Consider the following 15,331-nt stretch of genomic DNA (forward strand, 5'->3'; position numbering starts at 1 on the left):
TTTTCTGTACTTATCGCGGAAGGAAAATTCTTGCAGGAATTCCTTTCATATTTTTGGCAAGATTTTGTTTTAAGATTCCTCCAAAAATTTGTTTAGAAAGTATTATTTACTATGCATTTTTTTATAGTTTTCGCCACGATTGCCTCCATGGAATTCAGCCAGAATTTCTATTACAGATTCTTTATCAAAGTCAACATTTATCAAAATGTTTCCATAATTTGAAAAAAGATTTTCGCAGGATTTACTAAAATCCTTAAAATCCTCTAAAGATTCCTCCAGGTATACTTTCAGAAACCATTCCTGTCCATGCAATTTTTGGAAATTTCTCTACAGATTTTTTCGGTGATTTTTTCAAGAATAACTCAAAGAATTTTCCTTAAGTCCAGAAGTTTGTGTATGTATTCCTTCAAGAATTTCTTCAAACATTTAACCCTCGAGCGACCGCGCTGTTGTATTTTGTGCAACACGTTGAAAAAATCCCGCTTTTTATTTTCAGCATAAGCGTGGTGCTGGCGGTGGTGGCCAACAGCGGAAGGTTAAGAAGACTTTCCTCTAAGAGTTTTTCTTTTAAATTTTTCTCAAAGATTTATTTAAAGTAGATTTTTCACATATTCTTAAATATTGTTTTGGGGTTAAATATCCTCTAGGGTTTTCTAAGTCTTAAATATCCTATTGGGTTTTCCGTTACAAGTTCAGACATGTTTCCAGGAACCTTTTTTTAAATAATCGTCAGAATTCCTCCAGAGGTTTCTTTAGATATTGCTCCGTATATTCAGAGATTCATGCAGGAATTTATTTACAAATTCCTCTAGAAAATTCTAAAGACATTCTTCAGCAAGTCCCTCTGGGGGTTTCTCCAGAAGCTCTTCCAGGTATTCTTTCAGGGATTGTTCAGGATGATAGGAGATTCTTTACGGAGATGCTTCAGCAACTGCTCCAAAGATTCTCTCAACAATTCCTGCAGAACTCACTCCAGAATTTATTTCTTAGCAAGTTGCAAAGAATTTTGCAAGCAATTCTTCCATGTATTCCTTTAGAAGTTTATCCAAGAATTCTTCCAGAGATCCCTCAGGGTTCCAGGGGTTCTTCAAAAAACTCTCCAGGAATTCTTCACAAATTTTAAAGGGATTAGCCTAAAATTTTTGCAGGAATTCCCACAAGGATGTTGCGCAGGTTTCTTTAGAAGTTCCTTTACGAATTTCTCCAGTAATCCTTCCAGAAACTTCACAAGTATTTTTTCCTTAGAATTACTTTTAAAGTTTTTACTCAAGTTTAAAATGACATTTTGTACATATTAAAGAGGTATTTCAGAGAGTTTATTCAGGAATTCCCCCAGGAATTCATCTAGGAATTCCTCCAGAGATAATTTCAGAAATTGCTTCAGGAATATTTGTGATGAAATCCCTTCAAAAAATATAAAAAAAACTTCTAGGTATCTTCAAAGGTATCATCAGGAGTTTTTATGAGAGTCCTTCAGACAATCCTCCAGGAATGTCTTTAGAAATTCTTCCAGGGATTCTTTAAAAAAAACTATGCCACTTATTTTATGTGCATTTTTTAAAAGAACTTCCGAAAAAATCCCTGGAGAATTCTTGTACGAACCTCTGTGAGAGATTTAAAGAAATTTTTAAAAGAAATTTCCGAAAAAATGTATGTAAGAACTTTTGAAGTTCTATCCCTGAAAGAGTTTTGGAACAATGAATTAAATACTTTGGCTGTTTTCCTACTCCCCGCATCGGCCAATATGGCGCTAGCTTCTACAGTAATAGACATTCGTTTAGCCAAGGCCCAAAAAAATTCAAAAAAGTGTCAGGGTAAAAACCTTTCTAATGTAATTTTTTGCCTAGACAATTTTTTGAGCAGGTAAAGATTAGAGACAAAAATCGACAACTCTAAACTTTTCGACGTTATTTTGATACAGGTGTTTCATTGCATAAAGGAACTACAGTATTTTGAGAAATAATGCGATCAATTTGATAGCCCAAATGCTAACAGGGCATTTTCCCAAAATTATTGAAAAACAGATGGACCAGTCTGACTTAACGCCGACCAATTATGAAGCAAGTAGTTCATGCTAGAAATTTGAATACCTTGGGTGCCATTTCTCAAAATGTGAGGCGTTCAATGTTTGTTATTTTAGCCAGAATAAAGCCTAGATATTGGGAGCTATTAGAAGACGTGATAGTTGCAAACGCTTTGGGTTAACCCGTTTCGGTCCTAGTTGGGAATTTAATTTCAAAAAATCACCGTGACTTCATTTTCCAACCGATTTTTACGAAATTTGGAACGAAGATCGCGCTACATCTCTAGTTGTATTGAAAAATATTAAAATGGAATTTTGGTCCTTGGGGTCTGAGTTATTGAAGGGGTTATATGGGTCAAATAGGGTAAAAAATGAACCAACTTCCTTTTAACCTGATTAATTGTGGAAAACACATGCAATATGATTGCAAACATGTTCAATTATCTTTTTATTATTACAGACGCTTAGTTTGAGTAAATTGGGATTGTCTGGTTTTGGTTCCGGATGTTCCGGGTCGCGTTTGGGGTGCGTTCGGAGGACACTTTTCACACGTTCTCTACACCTGACATTTTTTCGCGCATAATTCTAAAAACAGGCTTGTCATGATTCATTCTTCATAATTTTGTATACTAAGTATGTTGAACGAATATTCAAAGGTTTTTTTTTTGACATATTGGCCGCCATCCCGGATGTTCCGGGAACCTGGAACCACCCGGGGAAGTGGCCATTTTCCAAACAGTTATGAAACATGGCTTGCGACATATCAATCTTCATGATTTTGCAAAACAAGTATGTTAGAGGAGAATTTATAGGATTTTGGACATATTGGCCACCATTCCGGATGTGCTGGGAACCTGGAACCACCTGGGGAAGTGGCCATTTTCCAAACGATTATGAAACATGGCTTGCGACATATCAATCTTCATAATTTTGCAAAACAAGTATGTAAGAGTAGAATTCAGAGATTTTTGGACATATTGACCGCCCGGATGTTCCGGGAACCTGGAACCACCCGGGGAAATATGTTATGAAAGTTATGAAATATGGCTTGCGACATATCAATCTTCATGTTTTGCCAAACAAGTATGTTAGAGTAGAATTCAAAGGTTAGAGTAGAATTCAAAGTAGAATGAACATATGATTACACAGCGCAACATTTTTTTTGTCTCAAGAACAAACCTATGTGTCTCCAAAGAATTTTGAGTCGCTGAATCCGAATCCGGGCTCAGATTTGCTCCAACACTTCACAATTTCGAGCTATACCTCAATTTATAGGGCAAAATATTCGATTTTGGGCTTTTGTGACTGCAAGCCATTAAGCATGGAAATATTTTTTTAAGCAATCAAAAGGTTAATTGGTCAATTAACTTTTTAATTAACGATTCATGCAAAATATTTTATTTTACCAAATCTAATTTGGTAGATTTAAGAATATTATGTTAGTATGAAAACTTGCATGGAACTTCTGAAGGGTGACTTGTACCTAACATAAATCGCTTAAAACTATCAAATTCGATTTGGTAAACGATTTTTTTTTTGCACGAGTCGATAATTTAGATGTTAATTGACCAATTAACCTTTTGATTGCTTAAAAAAATATGTTTATACTTAATGGCTTGCATTCAAAAAAGCCCAAAATCACATATTTTGCCCTATAAATTGAGGTATAGCTCAAAATTGTGACGTGTTAGAGCAAATCTGAGCCCGGATTCGGATTCAGCGGCCCAAAATCTGTCAGAGACACATAAGTTTGCTCTTGAGACAGACCAAAAGTTAATTTTTGTTACGCTGTGTTATTCCTTCACATATATTGAGAAGACTTTACCTATCAAAAATGTTTCACGTTCAACGTTTTTATAAGCGATTCTTGCAGGAATTTATAAGCAATTTGTAATGTATCCTACAGAGTTTCTGTGGATTCTGTGTACCAGAAAGATCTCTGGTACCGTATGTGATACTAAGTAACATGTTTTAGTCAAATGAGTTAATAAGAAATTCTCCGAACCATAAAACCATAATTAAGATATTCAGTCTTATGTTATTTTGAATGTTCTGTTCACCCAAACGCTTTTGTATCAACTTTGGACTTTAGAAGAATGTAACTTTAGCACTTCTCATCCCATATTTAAAAAAATACGTCATATTTTTGTAAGCAAATTCTGCATGAAAACAAGAAAAATATAAATAATCATTTTTAAAGAATAAGTGGTTCTCAACCCACTTTATAAACATCTATCTTTCTCCACTGCTCAGACTTGGCCCCACATCGGCACAGAAGCCAAGTTGAAAGCCTTTCCTAGTCATCCAGCTAGCGCCATTCTTCTTCGCACTGTTGCTATTACTCATCACATTCATCAGCGCATGGATGCTGGTTAGCTTCTAGCAAAACAACACCGCCTGCCTGCCCGAGACTGCCGGAGCTCCACGAAGAAACCAACCATGGTTGGTTGGTTGGTTGGTTGGCAGAAAATAGCAACAAACGATGCGAGGGAAAACCCTTATTGAATCATTTTCCATATTATGCTGCAAATGTTACCGCAGGCAAAGTATGCGTCGTTATCCGCCACTGCGATTTAGTGTGATCCTTCCCACGTCGTCATCACCCTCCACAACTCGTTGCGCGTGGTTTGGAAGTCTAGCTACTAGCTAAAGGAACAATTTCGTCCCAAATTGCCCCGGGAAGCATAGGAATAAGCAACAACCCCGAAGAAGAAAGGTAGCTCACATCGTTGGCATTTTCGTTGTCATCGTCGTCGTCGTCACCGTTACAATCGATTAATGGTTACATCCTGAAGATATTTTCACGCAATTTGAATTTATTAATATTAGATGAGCCGTGCGTGTGTACGTGCGTCTGGGAATGCAAATATGATCAAATGTCAATTTCTTGATTTTGCTTTGGCTGACCAAGCCATGTGGGAAATTACACTGTTGAAAATGCTTTGACATCCATGTGCACAACAGAACATGTGCTCGATGAACAAATTGAGATTTGAAATTATGAAAAGAAATCCACGTACTCCGGTGAGACTCGAACTCACGACTCCCAATTCGCTAGACGGGCGCTTCTATTCCTTCAAGCTACGGAGTCACTCGACTATCTCCGTCGCCAGCAGGCCTAGAACTGAACTCCATTCCACAATCGCACATGGTTATCTTCTTTTCACAATCCAAACCCCCTTCGGATGGGATTAGATGAACATCTAACACATTGTCTGTTGTGCACATGTATGTCAAAGCGGGAGAGGAAGTTATTTTTTTAATTGTCGAGAGCTTCGGGCACTGCCTTCCAATCACTTATTGGTATGGCAATTAGTGTGCAGTCGGACTCTCGACGGGTCGGTCCTCGGCCGACCGAATACGGTAAGGGTGACCGTAGCACCTTACAAATGTCAATTTCTTGATTTTGCTTTGGCTGACCAAGCCATGTGGGAAATTACACTGTTGAAAATGCTTTGACATCCATGTGCACAACAGAACATGTGCTCGATGAACAAATTGAGATTTGAAATTATGAAAAGAAATCCACGTACTCCGGTGAGACTCGAACTCACGACTCCCAATTCGCTAGACGGGCGCTTCTATTCCTTCAAGCTACGGAGTCACTCGACTATCTCCGTCGCCAGCAGGCCTAGAACTGAACTCGATTCCACAATCGCACATGGTTATCTTCTTTTCACAATCCAAACCCCCTTCGGATGGGATTAGATGAACATCTAACACATTGTCTGTTGTGCACATGTATGTCAAAGCGGGAGAGGAAGTTATTTTTTTAATTGTCGAGAGCTTCGGGCACTGCCTTCCAATCACTTATTGGTATGGCAATTAGTGTGCAGTCGGACTCTCGACGGGTCGGTCCTCGGCCGACCGAATACGGTAAGGGTGACCGTAGCACCTTACAAATGTCAATTTCTTGATTTTGCTTTGGCTGACCAAGCCATGTGGGAAATTACACTGTTGAAAATGCTTTGACATCCATGTGCACAACAGAACATGTGCTCGATGAACAAATTGAGATTTGAAATTATGAAAAGAAATCCACGTACTCCGGTGAGACTCGAACTCACGACTCCCAATTCGCTAGACGGGCGCTTCTATTCCTTCAAGCTACGGAGTCACTCGACTATCTCCGTCGCCAGCAGGCCTAGAACTGAACTCGATTCCACAATCGCACATGGTTATCTTCTTTTCACAATCCAAACCCCCTTCGGATGGGATTAGATGAACATCTAACACATTGTCTGTTGTGCACATGTATGTCAAAGCGGGAGAGGAAGTTATTTTTTTAATTGTCGAGAGCTTCGGGCACTGCCTTCCAATCACTTATTGGTATGGCAATTAGTGTGCAGTCGGACTCTCGACGGGTCGGTCCTCGGCCGACCGAATACGGTAAGGGTGACCGTAGCACCTTACAAATGTCAATTTCTTGATTTTGCTTTGGCTGACCAAGCCATGTGGGAAATTACACTGTTGAAAATGCTTTGACATCCATGTGCACAACAGAACATGTGCTCGATGAACAAATTGAGATTTGAAATTATGAAAAGAAATCCACGTACTCCGGTGAGACTCGAACTCACGACTCCCAATTCGCTAGACGGGCGCTTCTATTCCTTCAAGCTACGGAGTCACTCGACTATCTCCGTCGCCAGCAGGCCTAGAACTGAACTCGATTCCACAATCGCACATGGTTATCTTCTTTTCACAATCCAAACCCCCTTCGGATGGGATTAGATGAACATCTAACACATTGTCTGTTGTGCACATGTATGTCAAAGCGGGAGAGGAAGTTATTTTTTTAATTGTCGAGAGCTTCGGGCACTGCCTTCCAATCACTTATTGGTATGGCAATTAGTGTGCAGTCGGACTCTCGACGGGTCGGTCCTCGGCCGACCGAATACGGTAAGGGTGACCGTAGCACCTTACAAATGTCAATTTCTTGATTTTGCTTTGGCTGACCAAGCCATGTGGGAAATTACACTGTTGAAAATGCTTTGACATCCATGTGCACAACAGAACATGTGCTCGATGAACAAATTGAGATTTGAAATTATGAAAAGAAATCCACGTACTCCGGTGAGACTCGAACTCACGACTCCCAATTCGCTAGACGGGCGCTTCTATTCCTTCAAGCTACGGAGTCACTCGACTATCTCCGTCGCCAGCAGGCCTAGAACTGAACTCGATTCCACAATCGCACATGGTTATCTTCTTTTCACAATCCAAACCCCCTTCGGATGGGATTAGATGAACATCTAACACATTGTCTGTTGTGCACATGTATGTCAAAGCGGGAGAGGAAGTTATTTTTTTAATTGTCGAGAGCTTCGGGCACTGCCTTCCAATCACTTATTGGTATGGCAATTAGTGTGCAGTCGGACTCTCGACGGGTCGGTCCTCGGCCGACCGAATACGGTAAGGGTGACCGTAGCACCTTACAAATGTCAATTTCTTGATTTTGCTTTGGCTGACCAAGCCATGTGGGAAATTACACTGTTGAAAATGCTTTGACATCCATGTGCACAACAGAACATGTGCTCGATGAACAAATTGAGATTTGAAATTATGAAAAGAAATCCACGTACTCCGGTGAGACTCGAACTCACGACTCCCAATTCGCTAGACGGGCGCTTCTATTCCTTCAAGCTACGGAGTCACTCGACTATCTCCGTCGCCAGCAGGCCTAGAACTGAACTCGATTCCACAATCGCACATGGTTATCTTCTTTTCACAATCCAAACCCCCTTCGGATGGGATTAGATGAACATCTAACACATTGTCTGTTGTGCACATGTATGTCAAAGCGGGAGAGGAAGTTATTTTTTTAATTGTCGAGAGCTTCGGGCACTGCCTTCCAATCACTTATTGGTATGGCAATTAGTGTGCAGTCGGACTCTCGACGGGTCGGTCCTCGGCCGACCGAATACGGTAAGGGTGACCGTAGCACCTTACAAATGTCAATTTCTTGATTTTGCTTTGGCTGACCAAGCCATGTGGGAAATTACACTGTTGAAAATGCTTTGACATCCATGTGCACAACAGAACATGTGCTCGATGAACAAATTGAGATTTGAAATTATGAAAAGAAATCCACGTACTCCGGTGAGACTCGAACTCACGACTCCCAATTCGCTAGACGGGCGCTTCTATTCCTTCAAGCTACGGAGTCACTCGACTATCTCCGTCGCCAGCAGGCCTAGAACTGAACTCGATTCCACAATCGCACATGGTTATCTTCTTTTCACAATCCAAACCCCCTTCGGATGGGATTAGATGAACATCTAACACATTGTCTGTTGTGCACATGTATGTCAAAGCGGGAGAGGAAGTTATTTTTTTAATTGTCGAGAGCTTCGGGCACTGCCTTCCAATCACTTATTGGTATGGCAATTAGTGTGCAGTCGGACTCTCGACGGGTCGGTCCTCGGCCGACCGAATACGGTAAGGGTGACCGTAGCACCTTACAAATGTCAATTTCTTGATTTTGCTTTGGCTGACCAAGCCATGTGGGAAATTACACTGTTGAAAATGCTTTGACATCCATGTGCACAACAGAACATGTGCTCGATGAACAAATTGAGATTTGAAATTATGAAAAGAAATCCACGTACTCCGGTGAGACTCGAACTCACGACTCCCAATTCGCTAGACGGGCGCTTCTATTCCTTCAAGCTACGGAGTCACTCGACTATCTCCGTCGCCAGCAGGCCTAGAACTGAACTCGATTCCACAATCGCACATGGTTATCTTCTTTTCACAATCCAAACCCCCTTCGGATGGGATTAGATGAACATCTAACACATTGTCTGTTGTGCACATGTATGTCAAAGCGGGAGAGGAAGTTATTTTTTTAATTGTCGAGAGCTTCGGGCACTGCCTTCCAATCACTTATTGGTATGGCAATTAGTGTGCAGTCGGACTCTCGACGGGTCGGTCCTCGGCCGACCGAATACGGTAAGGGTGACCGTAGCACCTTACAAATGTCAATTTCTTGATTTTGCTTTGGCTGACCAAGCCATGTGGGAAATTACACTGTTGAAAATGCTTTGACATCCATGTGCACAACAGAACATGTGCTCGATGAACAAATTGAGATTTGAAATTATGAAAAGAAATCCACGTACTCCGGTGAGACTCGAACTCACGACTCCCAATTCGCTAGACGGGCGCTTCTATTCCTTCAAGCTACGGAGTCACTCGACTATCTCCGTCGCCAGCAGGCCTAGAACTGAACTCGATTCCACAATCGCACATGGTTATCTTCTTTTCACAATCCAAACCCCCTTCGGATGGGATTAGATGAACATCTAACACATTGTCTGTTGTGCACATGTATGTCAAAGCGGGAGAGGAAGTTATTTTTTTAATTGTCGAGAGCTTCGGGCACTGCCTTCCAATCACTTATTGGTATGGCAATTAGTGTGCAGTCGGACTCTCGACGGGTCGGTCCTCGGCCGACCGAATACGGTAAGGGTGACCGTAGCACCTTACAAATGTCAATTTCTTGATTTTGCTTTGGCTGACCAAGCCATGTGGGAAATTACACTGTTGAAAATGCTTTGACATCCATGTGCACAACAGAACATGTGCTCGATGAACAAATTGAGATTTGAAATTATGAAAAGAAATCCACGTACTCCGGTGAGACTCGAACTCACGACTCCCAATTCGCTAGACGGGCGCTTCTATTCCTTCAAGCTACGGAGTCACTCGACTATCTCCGTCGCCAGCAGGCCTAGAACTGAACTCGATTCCACAATCGCACATGGTTATCTTCTTTTCACAATCCAAACCCCCTTCGGATGGGATTAGATGAACATCTAACACATTGTCTGTTGTGCACATGTATGTCAAAGCGGGAGAGGAAGTTATTTTTTTAATTGTCGAGAGCTTCGGGCACTGCCTTCCAATCACTTATTGGTATGGCAATTAGTGTGCAGTCGGACTCTCGACGGGTCGGTCCTCGGCCGACCGAATACGGTAAGGGTGACCGTAGCACCTTACAAATGTCAATTTCTTGATTTTGCTTTGGCTGACCAAGCCATGTGGGAAATTACACTGTTGAAAATGCTTTGACATCCATGTGCACAACAGAACATGTGCTCGATGAACAAATTGAGATTTGAAATTATGAAAAGAAATCCACGTACTCCGGTGAGACTCGAACTCACGACTCCCAATTCGCTAGACGGGCGCTTCTATTCCTTCAAGCTACGGAGTCACTCGACTATCTCCGTCGCCAGCAGGCCTAGAACTGAACTCGATTCCACAATCGCACATGGTTATCTTCTTTTCACAATCCAAACCCCCTTCGGATGGGATTAGATGAACATCTAACACATTGTCTGTTGTGCACATGTATGTCAAAGCGGGAGAGGAAGTTATTTTTTTAATTGTCGAGAGCTTCGGGCACTGCCTTCCAATCACTTATTGGTATGGCAATTAGTGTGCAGTCGGACTCTCGACGGGTCGGTCCTCGGCCGACCGAATACGGTAAGGGTGACCGTAGCACCTTACAAATGTCAATTTCTTGATTTTGCTTTGGCTGACCAAGCCATGTGGGAAATTACACTGTTGAAAATGCTTTGACATCCATGTGCACAACAGAACATGTGCTCGATGAACAAATTGAGATTTGAAATTATGAAAAGAAATCCACGTACTCCGGTGAGACTCGAACTCACGACTCCCAATTCGCTAGACGGGCGCTTCTATTCCTTCAAGCTACGGAGTCACTCGACTATCTCCGTCGCCAGCAGGCCTAGAACTGAACTCGATTCCACAATCGCACATGGTTATCTTCTTTTCACAATCCAAACCCCCTTCGGATGGGATTAGATGAACATCTAACACATTGTCTGTTGTGCACATGTATGTCAAAGCGGGAGAGGAAGTTATTTTTTTAATTGTCGAGAGCTTCGGGCACTGCCTTCCAATCACTTATTGGTATGGCAATTAGTGTGCAGTCGGACTCTCGACGGGTCGGTCCTCGGCCGACCGAATACGGTAAGGGTGACCGTAGCACCTTACAAATGTCAATTTCTTGATTTTGCTTTGGCTGACCAAGCCATGTGGGAAATTACACTGTTGAAAATGCTTTGACATCCATGTGCACAACAGAACATGTGCTCGATGAACAAATTGAGATTTGAAATTATGAAAAGAAATCCACGTACTCCGGTGAGACTCGAACTCACGACTCCCAATTCGCTAGACGGGCGCTTCTATTCCTTCAAGCTACGGAGTCACTCGACTATCTCCGTCGCCAGCAGGCCTAGAACTGAACTCGATTCCACAATCGCACATGGTTATCTTCTTTTCACAATCCAAACCCCCTTCGGATGGGATTAGATGAACATCTAACACATTGTCTGTTGTGCACATGTATGTCAAAGCGGGAGAGGAAGTTATTTTTTTAATTGTCGAGAGCTTCGGGCACTGCCTTCCAATCACTTATTGGTATGGCAATTAGTGTGCAGTCGGACTCTCGACGGGTCGGTCCTCGGCCGACCGAATACGGTAAGGGTGACCGTAGCACCTTACAAATGTCAATTTCTTGATTTTGCTTTGGCTGACCAAGCCATGTGGGAAATTACACTGTTGAAAATGCTTTGACATCCATGTGCACAACAGAACATGTGCTCGATGAACAAATTGAGATTTGAAATTATGAAAAGAAATCCACGTACTCCGGTGAGACTCGAACTCACGACTCCCAATTCGCTAGACGGGCGCTTCTATTCCTTCAAGCTACGGAGTCACTCGACTATCTCCGTCGCCAGCAGGCCTAGAACTGAACTCGATTCCACAATCGCACATGGTTATCTTCTTTTCACAATCCAAACCCCCTTCGGATGGGATTAGATGAACATCTAACAAATTGTCTGTTGTGCACATGTATGTCAAAGCGGGAGAGGAAGTTATTTTTTTAATTGTCGAGAGCTTCGGGCACTGCCTTCCAATCACTTATTGGTATGGCAATTAGTGTGCAGTCGGACTCTCGACGGGTCGGTCCTCGGCCGACCGAATACGGTAAGGGTGACCGTAGCACCTTACAAATGTCAATTTCTTGATTTTGCTTTGGCTGACCAAGCCATGTGGGAAATTACACTGTTGAAAATGCTTTGACATCCATGTGCACAACAGAACATGTGCTCGATGAACAAATTGAGATTTGAAATTATGAAAAGAAATCCACGTACTCCGGTGAGACTCGAACTCACGACTCCCAATTCGCTAGACGGGCGCTTCTATTCCTTCAAGCTACGGAGTCACTCGACTATCTCCGTCGCCAGCAGGCCTAGAACTGAACTCGATTCCACAATCGCACATGGTTATCTTCTTTTCACAATCCAAACCCCCTTCGGATGGGATTAGATGAACATCTAACACATTGTCTGTTGTGCACATGTATGTCAAAGCGGGAGAGGAAGTTATTTTTTTAGCGAATTGGGAGTCGTGAGTTCGAGTCTCACCGGAGTACGTGGATTTCTTTTCATAATTTCAAATCTCAATTTGTTCATCGAGCACATGTTCTGTTGTGCACATGGATGTCAAAGCATTTTCAACAGTGTAATTTCCCACATGGCTTGGTCAGCCAAAGCAAAATCAAGAAATTGACATTTGTAAGGTGCTACGGTCACCCTTACCGTATTCGGTCGGCCGAGGACCGACCCGTCGAGAGTCCGACTGCACACTAATTGCCATACCAATAAGTGATTGGAAGGCAGTGCCCGAAGCTCTCGACAATTAAAAAAATAACTTCCTCTCCCGCTTTGACATACATGTGCACAACAGACAATGTGTTAGATGTTCATCTAATCCCATCCGAAGGGGGTTTGGATTGTGAAAAGAAGATAACCATGTGCGATTGTGGAATCGAGTTCAGTTCTAGGCCTGCTGGCGACGGAGATAGTCGAGTGACTCCGTAGCTTGAAGGAATAGAAGCGCCCGTCTAGCGAATTGGGAGTCGTGAGTTCGAGTCTCACCGGAGTACGTGGATTTCTTTTCATAATTTCAAATCTCAATTTGTTCATCGAGCACATGTTCTGTTGTGCACATGGATGTCAAAGCATTTTCAACAGTGTAATTTCCCACATGGCTTGGTCAGCCAAAGCAAAATCAAGAAATTGACATTTGTAAGGTGCTACGGTCACCCTTACCGTATTCGGTCGGCCGAGGACCGACCCGTCGAGAGTCCGACTGCACACTAATTGCCATACCAATAAGTGATTGGAAGGCAGTGCCCGAAGCTCTCGACAATTAAAAAAATAACTTCCTCTCCCGCTTTGACATACATGTGCACAACAGACAATGTGTTAGATGTTCATCTAATCCCATCCGAAGGGGGTTTGGATTGTGAAAAGAAGATAACCATGTGCGATTGTGGAATCGAGTTCAGTTCTAGGCCTGCTGGCGACGGAGATAGTCGAGTGACTCCGTAGCTTGAAGGAATAGAAGCGCCCGTCTAGCGAATTGGGAGTCGTGAGTTCGAGTCTCACCGGAGTACGTGGATTTCTTTTCATAATTTCAAATCTCAATTTGTTCATCGAGCACATGTTCTGTTGTGCACATGGATGTCAAAGCATTTTCAACAGTGTAATTTCCCACATGGCTTGGTCAGCCAAAGCAAAATCAAGAAATTGACATTTGTAAGGTGCTACGGTCACCCTTACCGTATTCGGTCGGCCGAGGACCGACCCGTCGAGAGTCCGACTGCACACTAATTGCCATACCAATAAGTGATTGGAAGGCAGTGCCCGAAGCTCTCGACAATTAAAAAAATAACTTCCTCTCCCGCTTTGACATACATGTGCACAACAGACAATGTGTTAGATGTTCATCTAATCCCATCCGAAGGGGGTTTGGATTGTGAAAAGAAGATAACCATGTGCGATTGTGGAATCGAGTTCAGTTCTAGGCCTGCTGGCGACGGAGATAGTCGAGTGACTCCGTAGCTTGAAGGAATAGAAGCGCCCGTCTAGCGAATTGGGAGTCGTGAGTTCGAGTCTCACCGGAGTACGTGGATTTCTTTTCATAATTTCAAATCTCAATTTGTTCATCGAGCACATGTTCTGTTGTGCACATGGATGTCAAAGCATTTTCAACAGTGTAATTTCCCACATGGCTTGGTCAGCCAAAGCAAAATCAAGAAATTGACATTTGTAAGGTGCTACGGTCACCCTTACCGTATTCGGTCGGCCGAGGACCGACCCGTCGAGAGTCCGACTGCACACTAATTGCCATACCAATAAGTGATTGGAAGGCAGTGCCCGAAGCTCTCGACAATTAAAAAAAAAATAACTTCCTCTCCCGCTTTGACATACATGTGCACAACAGACAATGTGTTAGATGTTCATCTAATCCCATCCGAAGGGGGTTTGGATTGTGAAAAGAAGATAACCATGTGCGATTGTGGAATCGAGTTCAGTTCTAGGCCTGCTGGCGACGGAGATAGTCGAGTGACTCCGTAGCTTGAAGGAATAGAAGCGCCCGTCTAGCGAATTGGGAGTCGTGAGTTCGAGTCTCACCGGAGTACGTGGATTTCTTTTCATAATTTCAAATCTCAATTTGTTCATCGAGCACATGTTCTGTTGTGCACATGGATGTCAAAGCATTTTCAACAGTGAAATATGATCAGCCCATGAAACATCATACTTACAACGGGCTCTCTCGGGGTGTTGATGTGTTACAGGTCTGGTCGGTCGTGGGAGGGGAGGCAATAGAGAGGTGTGAACGAATGTCAACAATGAGGAAAATGGTTTATAAACAGATCAGTCAGTGTCGGTTTTCGGTTCGGTACTTGATATTGTGCGAAATTTCCGTTGGGGGAGAGGGACGAGATGGATTGCAATGTGGTTTTGAATAATTTAATGCCTTTTTAGCAAGCTGCCGCACAGTCTGCCTTATTCGAAAAGCAGCGCCGGTTGGATGGTACTTACGTTGAGGAATCCACTACGAACATATCGGTGTAGAAGAGCAATAGCTGGCCACCAATAACGTAACCGGCAGCTGGACCAACGACCGCCATCGTGTAGTAGATGCCTGTGGAAGAAATTGGCAGGAAAATTGGGCTTTATTAAAATCGTAGACTATGTGGGAGTTGGAGTAAACTAAGCAACAACATGTGTTGAACACAGGCGAGATAGGCCCAACCAACATTGCTGGTGCTTAGTCCTCGGTGTAGAGCAAAATATGTCAAACGGTTGGTATGTGCAACATAAATTTTAATTCGGGATAAACATGGCAAATTTCTATAGTGTTAGTTTTTCACGCCAAGAGTGGCAGGTTAAGTAATTTATGGGCCCG

At 42.7% G+C, this 15,331-nt stretch overlaps 1 protein-coding gene across 4 annotated transcripts in view; it reads right to left on the reverse strand.

Moving 5' to 3' along the window:
- Positions 1–15,331, reverse strand: part of LOC115255819 (solute carrier organic anion transporter family member 4A1) — a 129,869-nt gene that overhangs the window by 14,433 nt on the left and 100,105 nt on the right. For all 4 annotated transcript variants that reach the window (XM_062850161.1, XM_062850160.1, XM_062850159.1 and 1 more), the window contains one exon: positions 14,965–15,067. In XM_062850161.1, the coding sequence (XP_062706145.1) occupies positions 14,965–15,067 (103 nt within the window). The remainder of the gene's footprint in view (positions 1–14,964; positions 15,068–15,331) is intronic.

This window comes from Aedes albopictus, chromosome 2 (genome assembly GCF_035046485.1).
Source record: "Aedes albopictus strain Foshan chromosome 2, AalbF5, whole genome shotgun sequence".
In the NCBI taxonomy this organism is placed as follows: domain Eukaryota; kingdom Metazoa; phylum Arthropoda; class Insecta; order Diptera; family Culicidae; genus Aedes; species Aedes albopictus.